The following is a 16,496-nucleotide window of genomic DNA, read 5'->3' as shown; positions in this document are numbered from 1 at the left end:
CCCAACAACGGGGAAATGTTCTGCTTAGAATTGCATACATTGGGTGGAGAGCGTGAGTATATTTTCTGAATCCTGGTAGTATTTGTTCCCTCAAGCCTTCACTTAGTGAGAGAGCCCCCTATCGGCCGTAAATGCCCACTGCTCGTTGCCACCCGCTCAGAGAACTCCTCCTCCGCCATATTTGACTGTAAACATCCTGTGAATTTTAAAAGGGCAGCAGTGAGCGGGAGGAAGGCGGCTGGCGCCATCTTTACAGTTTTAATGACTACAACAGGGGGACAGTTGCTAGGATAAATAACATAATCTGTTGGATTTCAATTTAAAGCGGTGTAGGGACGGTAAGTAGGTTTTGTACTTGCCATTGGTTCCGTATCGTTTCGTGTATTTTTTCTCATTTTTTTGAGCTAAGCAAACTAGCATGGTCGTAGTAAATTGATCAGGCCTTCGTGGTGCTTCGAGTGGATAATCGCCAGCAAATGCTACAGTTGTGAGATAGCGTAAACATGCCACGATACTAAACGGTTGTTTCTGGAGAGTGGGTTATCAATAACTGCAACTTTGACTTCTGGAAAGATGTTCAACGGCCTTGCTGAAAATGTATAGCACACACTCAGAGTTATTGTGATCAATGCTAATGCTATTTGACGGCCAGTCTATGGCGCGATTCTCTGCATATTCGGTTAATTATTACACTACTTTTAAAAACGTTGTACCTTAACATAACCTTCTGCACAAACTCCGCGGCTGTTGTTAATATTAATTATTAAAACATCGTCAAGGCGGCATGATGGGAGACTGGTTAGCACGTCCGAATCGGTGCAGGCATCAATTCCTGCTCCGGCTATCCTGTGTGGCGTTTGCGCGTTCTCCCCATGCGACGTGGGTTTTCTCCGGGTACCCCGATTTCCATTGGTGAGATTGTGAACGTGAATGGTTGTTCGTTTATGCGTGATTAGCTGGCGCACCATACATAGTGTATCACTTTGCTGCTGTGAAATGTAAATTTCTCCACTGCGAGACTAATAAAGGCAAATCCAATCCAATCCGGCCTACTGCCCAAAAACAGTTGAGAAGAAACATATAAAGTACTGCAGATGGATGGGTAAATTATCTTCTGTTTTCTCAGAACTTTAAACAGTTTGGCTTGGATTTGTTAAAGCAATTCCCGTACTCCTGCTTTTGATTCGCATATTTGTTTTGGCAAAAATGTTTACATCGGATGCCCTTCCTAACACAACCCTCTGTATTTATCCGTGCTTGGGACCGGCACAATAAGACACTGGCTGTGCCCCCTTGTGGCTACAGGGTTAGATGGAGGACACTGATTCGTTGTGGCGACCCCTGAAGGGAAAAGCCAAAAGGAAAAGAAGAATTCCCGTACTCCCGCGTCCATTTATTCTTCTACATACCTGCCGTCGAACACATTTCAAATAGAATGCAGGTGGAGCGCCTTTATTGGGTTGTTAATTTTTCTGCTTGTTTTTGTTGATACAATAAGATTATCAACGTTTTCAATGTATATTAATCACATTGTAAGATACTGAAATATAAACAACATGTAGTTTCAGGTTGATCATAACCACATAATATGTTTGGGCAATACAATTATGGGCCAAGCCTATTTCTTGATCACTGATGTTATGTACAAAAACACAATATTTTTGCCTCCCCCCAGTATGATAATTGTTGCTCATTATATCCCACATACTTAGTCCTAAGGTGGATCTGGGAAAATCACATTCTCATTTAGAACTGTATAATTCCTGCCTTAGTTTATGATATTGAAGCATGCGCTCTGAAAGTGACTTGCCTGATGTGAATTATTTGCTGCGCCTATACCATGGAAATCATTGCGGTTCTACATAACACCAGTGATAGCATATATATGTTGCTTTGACCTTTTACAAAATATAGCCGTTTTATTCTCCAGGTGAGCCTAGGCCATTGTGTGTGTGTGAGGTCGTAGAACCAGGGCAATGTTCTACGCCCACTTTGTCCTCAGTAAACGTGGGCCGTTGGCCAAAATTTGGCTGGCGGCTCACTGGGACAAGAAGCTGACCAAGGCTCATGTGTTCGAATGCAACCTGGAGAGCAGTGTGGAGAGCATTATCTCACCCAAGGTAAAAACACAAACATATCCCTAATGTCAAAAGAACACATACATATACACTTGGTTTCTTGGTTCTGTTTGGTAAAAGGGCCTGGGCCTTTTTCAAAACCTCTCTGCATACTTGTACATTGCACTTTTTTATGCTGTGCTTCTAGGTAAAAATGGCGTTGCGTACATCAGGCCACCTGCTTCTTGGGGTGGTGAGAATCTACCACAGGAAGGCCAAATACCTGCTGGCTGATTGTAATGAAGCCTTTATCAAAATCAAAATGGCTTTCAGGCCAGGTACAGTTGCATGCATTGATCGAATAATTTGCTCTTTGTATCGTTTTCTGAGTTTGAGCGCGTTATTTGTGTTCAGGTGTGGTAGATTTACCTGAGGAAAACCGAGAGGCAGCATACAATGCCATCACCTTACCTGAGGAGTTTCATGATTTTGACCAGCCGCTTCCTGATTTGGAGTAAGTCCGTGTCTACTGTTCAGAATTAACCTCGTCAGACATTCGGGAAAAATATATGAACCTCACATATAAATGCTGATTTGCAACATAAGCATTGCATTTTTGGGTTTCCTTTACACAGTGACATTGACGTAGCCCAGCAGTTCACTCTGAATCAAAGCAGAGTTGAGGAGATCACCATGAGGGAAGATGTTGGCAATCTCAGCCTTTTGCAAGACAATGATTTTGGTAAGTCACAAATGATGCGCCAATCTTTAAAAGTCATTATAGAGAAACATATTGTGCCTTTTTTTCTTTTAGTCAAATGCAATTCAAATCATGTTTGCTTTTCTCCTCAGCTGATTTTGGCATGGACGACCGGGAGATGATGCGCGATGCCAGCACGTTTGAGGAGGATATCATGCATGGTGCCACTGCCTCTAACCTTTTGCTCGAGCCTGAGCCTGGTCCAGCTAATCTGCCCGATAAATCCAACCACATGGAATATGATGACTTTGGTGATGCCTCCATGGGCAACAGCGACGGAGGGATGTTAGGTGAGTTATTCAAAGCTGTGTCTGGCATCTCTGTTAGTTTTTGAATGTAAGTGGTGATGTACAAATGGTTGGTCTTGTTTCAGTGGATAAACTGCTGAGCTCCGAAGATGGTGGTGGCATTTTTGATGATCCTCCAGCCATCACTGCAAGCGTCATGATGCCTGCAGATCATGGAGATGACGAGGATGATTTTGACAACCTCCAATCACGTAAGTACTTGCTGCATAAGATCAAAATGGTTTTAAAGTGTCTCAAAATGACTTTTCAAATCCGACTTGCTGTGTACAATCACGCTAAGAGGAACACTTGGGCTGAATTAAATTTCTCATTTTACATCTTGTGTGTCTAGCGGGTCCAGAGAGCCCAGACTCCGGGCCAGCAGAACCGCTGCCAGCTATGGTTGACCAGACTGAACAGACTACACTTGTTCACAATGAGGAGGAAGCATTTGCACTGGAGCCCATTGACATCACTGGTTAGAAAAATATTTTTGATTTATTATGTTTTTTATGGTGCCATATTGCAGTCGAGCTTCTCAATTTATTAAGAGATCTACTACATTTACTTGGGAATCATGGCTGGGGTAAACTTTAGTAGCGGTCTTTTAAAACTTTTTTTTTTTTTAAATCAGTGTTGACTTGTTGCTTTCACCATATTATACAGTGAGACCTCAGCTTACGAAAACCTTATCTTACAAACTTTTCGTCTTACGAACGTCAAATTTATGAAAATTAAACCTTGAAATACGCACTACTTTTCACGATACACACCCACCACGGCTGGCCAAGTGATCTTCGACCGAACAGCGCTCCAGACCGCCCAGCTTTCCACACCCCTCTCTCTGAATTCATCGTCCATCGTCTCTGAGGAACTTTTTGCAGATAATTTTACTATTATGGGACTGAAAAAAACACCACAGGCTCGTGTTCCGCCGAGGAAAAGAAGGAGATCATTGAGAAACACAAAGGAGGTGTGTGTTTGTCGCGTCACATGTGCACACCGCGGCTGTCATGTGAATCTCAGCCTGACACATCTCTCACGCTGTGTCACTTTCCTGAGAGTAACTTTCTACGACCCAGAGGTGTAGTGGAGGGTATACGCCGGTATACGCACTTATTTTTCGGTCGGCATTGCGTAGACCGACAGTCAAATGTGGTACGTTACTATGAATAAATTGACGAAACTACCAGCCGTACTTGTCTACTCTGCTCTGTTTATTTGTCATCCAAGACTTGCGGTGCGTTCAGGTTCGAGAATAGCGCACAACTTCTTATGACTCTAGGCTGTTTGGAAAGCATTGTCTAACTGAATGAGCAGGGACAAACACTTGCCAACGTTTCTGTGTTGCTTCACTTGAACGCACGCCCTGGCAAGATGCGATATAAGTGATTGTGATTGGCTAATGGGTAGAGTCATGTGTCATAGTAAGCCAATAAGAGCTCGTGTTTTCACACACACCGGAACCGCGTGTCATTAGTCGCGATAAATTGTCACGTGCGAGTTGACAGCTGCTCGCGACACTTCAGTTTTATTTCATTTCAACGAGTCGCTGTCACCTCACAGTGACATGATTACGACGAAAGTGCCTCGCTGTGTCTTGTGCTGCCAAGTCCAACAGTTTGCACGAGGTGATTGTTAGACGCGATCACGCAAGTTTGTTGGTTTCCGATCGCGAGTGTGCCATTTTATTCACCCCGCCCGCCTTCTTTTGTTGCGTTTTAGTCCGCGTCCGTGGAATCATTGGACTCACGCCTTTGTTGTAGTAAAATCTCTGCCAGCACCTACGGGACTAGAAGTGGATGCAGATGACATCGAGGAGCTTGTTGTGGACCATAATGAGGTCATCAACACAGAGAATTTGATTTGCCTTCAAGAGGACAAGCAGAAGCAGGCCATTCAGGAGTTGATGTGCAGGCTTTTATTGAAATGTTCCATCCAGAAAAGGCTATTAGAATCATCAACATGATAAATGATAATGTGATGCCTCAGTTTCGTAAGACCTTACAAGTCAGAAAGCAACTGGTGTCAATTAAGAGCCATCAATGACTATCACTAATGTAAATAAAGTGACTTTATTATACAGTGCAGTGTATTTCTTTCACTACAATACAATATCACATTTATTATACATAGAATGAGGTATGTTGTGTGTAGTTTTAAGGCTTATTTAGTTGAAAAGTATATTTTATGGAAACCCGGGAATGGATTATTCCTATTTTCATGGTTTCCTATGGGGGGAAACAATTGTGATACACACTTTTTGGCTTACACACTCTGTCTGGGAACCAATTAAGTTCGTAAGCTGAGGTCTCACTGTACTATAATAATAATAATAAAAAATACATATTATTTCAAGCGCCTTTCAAAGCTCTCAAGGACACTTTACAGTCACAGACGAGCATAGATTAAATAAATGGCAAATATAAATAAATAACTAAAATACAATTATAAATAGAAACGAGAGCTATCCAGAAAATGCCATTTTAAATAGGTGGGTTTTGAGATGGGATTTGAAGGTGGGAAGAGAATCGATGTTACAAATGTTGGGAGGAAGTTGGGGGGCAGAGCAGCTGAAAGCTCTGTCCCCCATCGTGCTGAGACGGGCAGGAGGGCACACAGGTGGAGGGAGGAAGACAATCTGAGGGAACGAGAAGGAATAGAAATTTGAAGGTTAGATAGGTATGGGGGGGCAAGGCAATGGATAGCTTTGAATGTGTAAAGAAGAATTTTAAAGTTGATTCTATATTTGACCGGGAGCCAGTAGAGCTCTTGGAGGACGCGAGTGATGTGGTGAAAGGATGAGCTTCTGGTGATGATCCGGGCTGAAGAATTCGGGACTAGTTGAAGTTTGTGGAGAAGTTTCTGCGCGACACCAAGGAGAAGTGAATTGCAATAGTCAATCCGTGAGGTGACAAGACTATGAACAAGGATAGCAGGGGTGTGAGACGCGTGAAGACGATTGATATTGCGTTGGTGGAAGTACGCAGAACGGGTCAAGTTATTTATGTGGGAGTGGAAAGATAATGTGCTGTCAAGGACACCCAGGCTCTTGACCTGATGTGAGGGAGAAACGGTCGAATTGTCAATAGTGAGAGAGAAACTGTTAGCTTTGCTCAAGGTGGATTTGGTACCAACGAGGAGAATTTCAGTTTTGTCCCTGTTAAGTTTGAGGAGGTTGTGGGTTAACCAGGATTTAATTTCAGAGAGGCAGAGTGAAAGGGAAGAGAGGTGTCGCGTTTGCTGGAGAGATAGACCTGGGTGTCATCCGCAATGCAATGAAATTGTATACCAATACTGCACAGTTGAGTCTGCATATTGTATGACTTTTAAAATTTCAATTGAAATGTTCATACGGTTTTGTTCTACCACTATTTCATATAACAACGTTGTTGACCCAACACGATTCTTATTCTTATTATTGTTATTTTAACTACTCTTCAGTGAAAGAGACCAAGGCTAAACGTAAGAGGAAGCTGATTGTGGACAGTGTGAAGGAGTTGGACAGTAAAACCATCAGAGCCCAACTCTCAGACTACTCTGATATTGTGACCACCCTGGACCTTGCCCCTCCCACTAAAAAGCTGATGATGTGGAAAGAGACCGGGGGAGTGGAGAAGCTCTTCTCTCTTCCAGCTCAGCCTCTCTGGAATGCCAGGCTGCTCAAGGTAATGTATGTAGTGTATTGTAATTAGCCACTGTATTAGAGGGGCAAGGTCAGATTTTTTTGGCGGTGCAATACAATCTTGTACAGTTTCGAGGTTTATAAAAATTCTCTCGAGTCAGCATTCACACTTAAGACCCATCACACTTAACACCCAATGTGTTTCAGAAAAGGCCAACTGTTGTTTGCCAGAAGCAAACAATCCCTTTTGGCAAGTTTAATGGGATTTCATTCTCTCCTCTTTCATCTGGAGGTGCAGAAAGTTCTTAAGATTGAATGACTGTGTCTTTGTGTTGTCATATTATTTTGTATTTTTGTTCTTTTGACTTGAAGATGGCGCCGCAAGAGCCTTACCAGCAGCTCCTGTATTTTGTTTTTCTACTCCTTCCTGTCCTTTCCCCTTACTTCCATAACTTTGCTGTTGTGAAATGTAAATTTCTCCACTGCGAGACTATTAAAGGCTAATCCAATCCAGTGTTTCATTGGTATGCTGCCCAGGTAATGAGATTTAAGAACACTGAGAAAGTGATTTTCTCCCCTGTTCCATTTCACTGCCTCGTGCTTTTTCTTGGAATACAGAATGGATTTTTGTTGCATAATTTGCAAAAACTATTTTTTGTTTTGTCGACCCATCTGACTCTAAGGCTGATATGTTTTTAATGATCCTTTATTTATCAGTTTGTGTTCTTAATCCTCTCTCTACATTCAAATCTTAGATGTTCACGCGGTGCCTGACACCTCTGGTGCCAGATGAGCTCAGGAAGAGGCGAAAGGGTGGTGAAGCAGATAGTTTAGATGAATTCCTCAAAGAGTTGGAAAACCCAGAGGTACCCAGAGAAGAGATTATGGGTCACCACAGAGATGTCATTGGTAAGAGCACTTCATATGGCAATTCAAATATAACATGTTAACTAATACATCTGGTCAGTAACACTTTCCCTCGTCCATCATATAGATCAGACTATTATGGAAGAACCCAGTATCCTTGGTGCCTCTGCAATAGAAGGCAGCAGGACAACACTGGATGAGACGGTCATGCCTCCTCCATCCACTCCACGTGGTGTGAAACGCAAGACCCTCGAAAAGGAGGGTGCCGCGCCTGTGAGTTCTCCAAACATTTCTTGACATTTTTTTACTCGGGTAGAACTGAGCCTTTCTGATTTTCAATTAATTGGCCCTGTTGTCTTTCAGATGGCTGCTTTAGAACAACAGCAGCCACCACAGCTGGCTGACCGCTCAGTCTTGTCTCAGAGGCTAGACATGTCGCAAGTCGAACTCCCACCAGAGGAGACCACTGTCAACCTCACGCAGCTCGTTCCTGAATTTGACCTTCTTGGAGAAAAGAGCAAAGACAAGAAAGACGAGAGTGATGAAGAAGAGGTTAGTTGTTTTTTTATTTCTTTCATGTCAGCAAAATAGCGGAACAATCTAGATAGGGGCACTGTCCATCTCATGATTTATCAGATATCTGCAGAATTAAGAGTCTGGAATAGAGGAACTTTTGGATGAGCTACGGGTTTTATTTTATTTCCAATTTGGTAGTAGCCAGAATACAACTTAATTTGATTTTTATTCAGCAAATTTAAAGGTGGGGTATATCCAAATCGCATTCTTGTTGGAAAGGTTTGTACCTTTCCAACAAGAATGCATTGAACAGCTTTTTATTTTTTGGGAGTGGAGGTGCGGCTGATCCCAATTAAAAATTCAAGGGCGGTGATAAACTCACCTCATGGCACCGATTCAAATCGAGACAGAAGTGGTCATATCAGAAGTGAGGCTGATTTCCTTCTGTCATAGTATGCAGAAGCATGACATCTGTGTTAGAAGAAAATGGTGGATTGCCAGTCCAAATTGTACCCTGTGAGTGGTTTAAAGAACAACCGACACTATTTTTTTTTTCCTAACTGACATCAGAAAAACTTATTAGCATCTAAAATAGCCAAAACACGCAGGCTGATAATTTTAGTCAAATGAAAAACACCAATAAAAAATGACTTAGTGGCCAAAAACTACTTCAAAATGAAACCGGAAATGGCCAGTTTCAGAAGGTCCCGCCCCCTTGTTCGTGATGTCACGCCAAGACGTTGCGAGAATCAAAACAATGGCTTCAGATTCGGAGAAGATGCTTTTTTGTTACTCATCCAGTTATGAATATGATTCAAATAGTTCTGAAGAGGAAAGCATAAATGTTTGCAATCGAATAAAGAAGTTATTCCGTGTCATTTTGAGGCATCTGGACTGAAAATGTACAAGATGGCGCCCAAGCTCCGTTGGAAATGGGCTGATTTGTCTGCTGGGAATTTGTGTCAGCTTGTATCAAATGGTAGTCTTGGTGCAACACACAACGATTCACCAACGCGTTATTTATGTGTTTTCCTTCTAATTTCGCCATCAACACGAAGTTTTCAGACCAAAGTACCCAAAAATGCATTGTGTGTCGCTTTCTCGGTCCGTGACAATATCTACCGTGACGTCACGGTAGGTATCGTCACCAACTCAAAAACAAGACTTCCTGAATATTCAGCGCGAGTCTTAAAACGTAAAATATAGCTATATGCGGTGGAATCTTAGATAAAATAAATAAAAAATGTTTGTTTGTTTTGAAATTCAAGAAAGACAGAATGAAAGAAATATGTTTTTATTGCTACACAAAATGAGCCATGCATGAACATCACCTTGTTTTAAGAACAAAACCAACACAATGCATAAACTCACAACAAATGACATATCTGCAAATCAGTGTGACTTCTGCGGTTGCCTTTGAGAGACCAGTTCAGATATGGGTGGCTTCACCTTGGCAAGTGCCACTGTCATGTCATTGTCACAGCAAAGTCTGTTCCTTTTCTTCGATTGTATGTCACAGCATCGTCGAAAAGGACTGCTCACAGAGATATGTTGTAACAAATGGTATCGAAAAATCCAGGGCTTTCTTGGCAACAACTGGATACGTGTTCATTTGTTGACACCAAAACATTGAGAGCGTTGTTGTTTTGAAGAGTTGCTGTTGAACCTGCCTATGCTGAATTCCAATGATTTTTCTTCACATCTGCTGCCTTCATTGTTGTTGTAAGAGGCTTACAAAATAAAAACTCTTCTTTTATCATGTCGTCTTTCACGTAGCGTACAAAAACAGCAAATTGGCCTAGATCACCGTCTGTGGTTTCGTCGAGTTGAAGACTAAATTTTGCCGGGCTTAAAATCAGTTCCGCGACTCCTTGAGTCATGATGTCTTTACTCATGTCTTCTATTCTGTCACTGACAGTGTCATTTGAAAGCGGAATTTGGGATAATTTACCTTTGGCCGCTGTTCCGAGTATCAGATTCGCCTTCTGTAACGCAGCTGGTTTCACCAGTGTTTCGCCAATGTTGCGTGGCTCGCCCTGCTTTGCGAGCAAGTAAGCAACTCCGTACGATAATGTGAGGATGGGTTTGCTAACAGGTACAAATCCAAGAATAGGCAGAGTGGCCCTTAGATCGAATCTAGCTCTCTTCACCTTGAATTCAGCAAGTGTTGTGTTCTTGTATTCCCCGTCTTCATGCAGCTTGATGAAGTGTTCCTTTAGTTTTGCTGGGGCTAGGCTAGAGTTGCTCAACTTGGCGTTGCAAATCATGCGAATAGGACGCTCACTCCCATCACGTTCCGTGATACATGAGAATGTTCGACATATTCATCCGACCACTTTCTTCTTTTGCCCGACTTAGTATGGATAAAATAGAAAAACGATGTACTACGACAACAGTCACACGTTGATTACTGCAAGCCACTGGCTAGCCTGTTCATTCATCGAGTGGGGGAAGCAGCAGTAGTCTACCTGGCCTCTCTTCTTCTCTCTGTATTCATTTTTCCGTTTTGGTACGCTTCTGACTATATACTGCCCCCACAATTTCCTGTGGTATTTCTATGTTTTGCTCGGAGCTCTACCGATTGCTAAACGGGCATAACAACGGACAAAACGACCTCTGGGGCCGGACGAAATGTTCCGTTTCCGTAATTAACAGAAGTGTGTCAGCGGAGGCTCCGCCGAACCCCTGAGATCGTCTCACTGAACCCCAAGGGTTTGGTCGAACCCAGGTTAAGAACCAGTGTTCTGGAGTAAGTTTGCTGCACTGAAAGTAAAGGGGCTGAATAATATTGCACACCATCCTTTTTCAGTTTTTTATTCGTTACAAAAGTTTAAATTAGTTATTAAATTATCCCAAAAATTGTGGGGGCAGTATAGAGTCAGAAATGTACCAAAAACGGAAAAAATAATACAGAGAGTGAAGAAGAGAGGCCAGGTAGACTGCTGCTGCTTCCCCCACCCACATCGAATGAACAGGCTAGCCAGTAGCTTGCAGAAATCAACGTTTGACTGTTGTCGTAGTACAGTGGTACCTCGGTTCTCGAGCATAATTCGTTCCAGGACCCTGTTCGAAAAGCGATTTGTTTATTTTTTTTTTTTATTTTTTTTTCCGAACACCGAAACCACCTCTTTGCTCCTGTCACTTGGGGGGGGGACGCTCTCCCGGCCGTTCTCCACCCACTGTCATTCTCTAATCACGGACACGGGGCATTTATACGGTTCGCGATCACCTCGCCAATGCCGGATGATTGACTCAACTCACCACCGTGCCTGGACTCTTCCTTCGATGCGCGAGTGTATCCGGTCCGAGGTATTTTCCCCGCGTCCCCTTCCCTTCCGGGATTGCGTAATTTTGCACCCTCGTGTGCCATTTGCTTTTTGGCGTAGTAAGCGGGTCGGGTCACCCCCTGCCTTCTTACTCGCTGTGTTTTCTTTTATTTGTGAATAAACATGCTGCTTGGGTAGTTCGTGTCTGCTTTGAGATCCCAAACATTCCACTACGTTCCGACAAGGCAGCTGCCGTCACTCTCGCTCGGAACGTGACAGCTACGGATGACTCGGCTACAGGATGTTCTTTTCTCTTAAAATACAGTAAAGTCTCGTTATATCGATATTCAAGGGAGTCCGAAAAAATATCGATATAACCGGGACTATCGATATATCCGACCCTGTTTGCATGTAATTTTCTCAGTGCGTGCATAGAAATAGTATCGATATAACCGGGACTATCGATAGTTTTTTTGACAACGATGACAACGATACTAGTGCAGTGTGTTCTACCGGAAACAAATTCCTTGTGTGTCCTACATACTTGGCAATAAAGATGATTCTGATTCTGATTCTGATATATCCGATATCGATATAACGAGAGTTTACTGTATCTATCCAATGACACTTGCTCTCACACCCACAGTCACATCACTAGATTTCACGGCCTCCTTATTCTTTAATATCGTACTGATCGTAGATTTCGCCATGCTGTATTCCCTCGCCAGATCAGACACTCGCACATCTCCTTCATATTTTGCGATTATTTCTTTCTTAAATGCAATAGTTGTACTTTTCATTTGTCACTTTAAGCAACACTTACTTTCTTTGGAGGCATGATTAGGGGCTAAACCTCTTCGTACACCTATATAAACCCTCGAGCAAAACGCAGCACGTCCGCTAGCGACAACAGTTGGTCACGAACAGAGCGATACACCCGTGCGCCGCTCCGCTCCCCACCCTCGCGTACACACTCACGCGTTGTATTGCCGTTCGAACACCGATTGATGTTTGAACGCCGAAGCAAGAATATCTCGAATATTTTGTTCCAACACCGATTTGTTCGAACAATTAGGCGTTCGAGAACCGAGGTACCACTGTACATCGTTTGTGTTGATTAGCCTCACTTCCGATCATCCTTGCAAATTTCCCCATTGTGGGACCAATAAATGTTTTCTGATTCTGATAAATGTTTTCCACTTCACGATTGTGTCCCACTTGTTGATTCCTGACAAAAAAATACATTTCACATCATTATATTTGAAGCCTGAAATGTGGCGAAAGGTTGCAAGATTCACGGGGGGCGAATACGTTTGCAAGGCACTGTATTTGCTTCTCACAAGTTTAGTTTTTATTTTTTCATTCATTTCCTTTTTGATGTAAAACTACAATGAAATGCGAAAAGGGGGAGACAACTTGAGGATTTTGTGTTGTCTTATTCAGGACGAAGAAGGTCAGGGTGGAGACCAGGACCAGGAGGAGAAGCGATGGAACAAGAGAACTCAACAGATGCTGCATGGTCTTCAGGTACAAAATCTTTCTTGGCAAGTTCAAGTCATTTTTACACATTTAATTGGTCAAGGCATGGTTAGTGTGCACGCCTCGTTTGTTTCGCTTATAAATGAAATGTATTATCATTATTATTCTATACCTGCGCGGAAGTTGTGTTGATGATTAGGCTCACTTCCGATCATCCTTGCAGCGCGTCATGGCAAAGACCGGAGCAGAGTCTGTCAGCCTGCTTGATTTGTGCCGGAACAACAACAAGAAGCAGGCGGCCGCTAAGTTCTACAGTTTCCTGGTCCTCAAGAAGCAGCAAGCCATTGAAGTCATCCAGACAGAGCCTTACAGTGACATCATTGCCACCGCTGGCCCACGATTCCACCTTATTTAGACATTTGGTGAGTGAGAGGGGTGAAACAGAAAACACTTCTTGCCATGGCTTTTTTAGAAGAAAAAAAAATAAGTATAAGGTTGGGGCTGCTGGAGAATGTTTTTGAATGATTTTACTATATTTTTGGTGAAATCATGCAGTATTCGCTTAATTCAAACAAAGGAATGTTCACATTAACATGTAAAAAGAAACATGTTTCCGTTACCAATTTATCTGCTTTGTTTCAGTTACTTTTAACATGAAATTGCTTCTCCATGAATCCTCATACAGTCCACCCCTCGCCCTAAACTATAACAACTTTTTAAGATAACCCATTTTTCTGTGTGAAATCTTGCCATGGCTCTGTACATATGGAACGGTACTGTTTTATTCATTGAAAGTGTAACCTCCCCACCTCCTTGGTTCGCTTGTCCCCCCAATACCAGTAAATTGGTCAAATATCTTTTTCTCTTTGACCGGATATATTTGTTATATAATACAGGCAGTTTTTCAGTTGCATTTTTGTTTTTGCTTTTATGCTTGTACACTTTTTTTGCATCATGTAACTAGAAAATGTACTTGTTACAAATACATACAGTGTCCCAAGTTTTTAGTCTTTGAGTAATCGCTAGTGAAATATCTGTAAAGATTGGAAATAAATTTTTTTACATACATTATTACTATGTATTTTTTAATTTAAACTGATACTATTTTTCACCTTACATGTCATACCAAATACAGTCAGAACATAAACTCTTGATCTTCACTCTCCCGCGTACAGGACAACCGACATCACTCTTTTGTTTCCTAACTGACGTCAGAAAAATGTTTTATAGCATCTAAAATACCCCCCCAAAAAGTATGATGTTTTTAGTCAAATGCAAAACACCAATAAAAATGACTTAAAGTGTCCAAAAACGACTTCACATTGAAGTGGCCAGTTTCAGAAGGTGCCGCGCCCTTGTTCGTGGTGTCAACCCAAGACGTCCTTGCCTTGCTGGAGAATCAAAACAATGTCTTCAGATTCGGAAAAGATGCTTTCTTGTTACTCATACAGTTATGAATATGATTCAAATAGTTCTGAAGAGGAAAGCACACATGTTTGCAATCGATTAAAGAATTTATTCCGGTCATTTTGATGCATCTGGAGAGAAAAGTAGTGACAAACTGTTTAGTACTCACTTTGGGCACTGTGAGTACACAGTACCCAAAAAAGGCAGAAGAGGGGGACAAAGCTCCGTGTAAATTGTCTCCTGGGACGTTTTGTAAGCGGACATCAAATACACTGTATAAATCTTGGCGCAACACACAACGATTCACCATCGCGTTATGTGTTTTCCTTCTAATTTCGCCATCAACACGAAGTTTTCAGACCAAACAAAGTACCGCAAAATGCATTGCGGTTATGCAAGGTATGTCCTTTCTCGGTGAGGGGCGTTCCTTCAGTGACGTAGGGTAAGGACTCGTCACCAACTCAAAAACAAGACTTCCGGAATATTCAGCGCAAGTCTTAAAATGTAAAATATAGCTATATGCGGTGGAATCTTTGTAAAATGCTCTCAGTAGAAGTCATTTGAAGCAATTTTTCAAATTATGGACACAACTTGTCCGGAGACGTCGGTTGTCCTTTAAAGAACAACCGACATCACTTTTTTGTTTCCTAACTGACATCAGAAAAACGTTTTATAGCATCTAAACTACCCAAAACATGCAGTATGATATTTTTAGTCAAATTCAAAACACCAATAAAATGACTCAAGTGTGCTGAAACTGCAAAAAATTGAAACCGGAAGTGGCCAGTTTCAGAAGGTCCCGCCCCCTTGTTCGTGGTGTCACGCCAAGATGTCTTGCCTTGCTCGAGAATCAAAACAATGGCTTCAGATTCGGAGAACATGCTTTCTTGTTACTCATCCAGTTATTAATATGATTCAAATAGTTCTGAAGAGGAAAGCATACATGTTTGCAATCGATTAAAGAATTATTCTCGTTTTGAGGCAACATTGGGGGGGAAAGCTAGCACCAAAAAGAGGGAGAAGATGGCGACAAAGCTCCGTGGAAACCGACTGATTTGTTTCCTTAGAATTTTTGTCAGCGAATATCAAATAAATGCTCGGTGCAACACACAACGATTCACCATCTCGTTATTTATGTTTTCCTTCTAAGTTCGCCATCAACACGAAGTTTTCAGACCAAGCAAAGTGCCGCAAAATGCATTGACGTGATGAAAGGACTGCTGCAAAGTGTACTTTCTTGGTCAGGGGCGTTCCTTCAGTGACGTGACGACTCGTCACCACGTCAAAAACAAGACTTTCGGAATATTCAGTGCGAGTCTTAAAACATAAAATATAACGATATGCGGTGGAATCTTTGTAAACGCTCAGTAGAAGTCATTTGAAGCGATTTTACAAATTATGGACACAATTTGTCCGCCGGAGGCGTCAGTTGTCCTTTAAAAAGCGAAACCCGAATAAACTCGGGAATGGCATTCTATGGCACTTTTTAAATTCCCGAAGAAATTTGTGAATGGCAGCGAATTAGTGAAGCACAAGGTAATCCAGTTTAAATGGGTACGTCACCATAACATCACATAACGTTGTTTAAACAACACCAGTCTCTACTTCGCACCCTTTATGTGGGTGACAGTGGCCGGCTGGAGCATCACTGTAGCTAAAATCGTGAAAACGCGGTCGTGTCGTAGGAAGTACTGGAATGACGACACAAAATGTAGTCTACCTGTGTACTTCTGCCTCCACTCTTATAGGTCAGCCTATGTTCCTGTCTCTTCTGAAAGAAAGTATTCACAATAGCCATTTCCATTCTCTTTGCAAAGTCAACCACCATCTGTCCTTCAGCGTTCCTCATCTGGAGTCCAAACCTGCCCATCACCTCCTCATCATCTTTGTTTCCTGCGCCAACATGTCCATTGAAGTCTCCACCAATTACAACCCTCTCACTTATCAGGATGTACTGTATGACTTCATCAAAGTCCAACCAAAATTTCTCCTTCTCCGCCAGCTCACATCCTACTTGTGGGGCATACCCACAAACAACATTGCACATCACGCCTTCAATTTCTAGCTTCAGACTCATCATTCTATCTGATACTCTTTTTACTTCTAAAACATTCCTAACAAACTCCTCTTTTAAGATAACCCCAACTCCATTTCTCTTTCTGTCTTCACCATGATAGAACAACTTAAACCCTGACTCTAAGCTTCTAGCCTTGCTCCCTTTCCGCCTGGTCT

The 16,496-nt window shown here is 42.2% G+C and overlaps 1 protein-coding gene across 2 annotated transcripts; it reads left to right on the top strand.

Annotated features, from left to right (window-relative positions):
- The first annotated feature begins 181 nt into the window (after positions 1-181).
- On the top strand, positions 182-13,928 carry LOC148896277 (double-strand-break repair protein rad21 homolog A-like). 2 transcript variants are annotated; one of them, XM_088997721.1, is made up of 15 exons: positions 204-338; positions 1,306-1,441; positions 1,931-2,120; positions 2,266-2,395; positions 2,472-2,571; positions 2,693-2,799; positions 2,910-3,107; positions 3,191-3,316; positions 3,457-3,582; positions 6,549-6,772; positions 7,485-7,638; positions 7,724-7,869; positions 7,960-8,148; positions 12,822-12,905; positions 13,081-13,928. In XM_088997721.1, the coding sequence occupies exons 3-15, from the start codon at positions 1,977-1,979 to the stop codon at positions 13,270-13,272; spliced, it is 1,920 nt and encodes a 639-aa protein (XP_088853847.1). In that variant the 5' UTR covers positions 204-338; positions 1,306-1,441; positions 1,931-1,976; the 3' UTR covers positions 13,273-13,928. The 2 variants fall into 2 exon arrangements, with proteins under 2 accessions (XP_088853846.1, XP_088853847.1); XM_088997720.1 differs by lacking the exon at positions 1,306-1,441 and having other exon boundaries at positions 182-338.
- Positions 13,929-16,496: the final 2,568 nt, after the last annotated feature.

This window comes from Hippocampus bargibanti, linkage group LG06 (genome assembly GCF_051943395.1).
Source record: "Hippocampus bargibanti isolate YZ-2025 linkage group LG06, ASM5194339v1, whole genome shotgun sequence".
In the NCBI taxonomy this organism is placed as follows: Eukaryota; Metazoa; Chordata; class Actinopteri; order Syngnathiformes; family Syngnathidae; genus Hippocampus; species Hippocampus bargibanti.
This window is presented reverse-complemented; position numbering and strand designations above follow the sequence as displayed.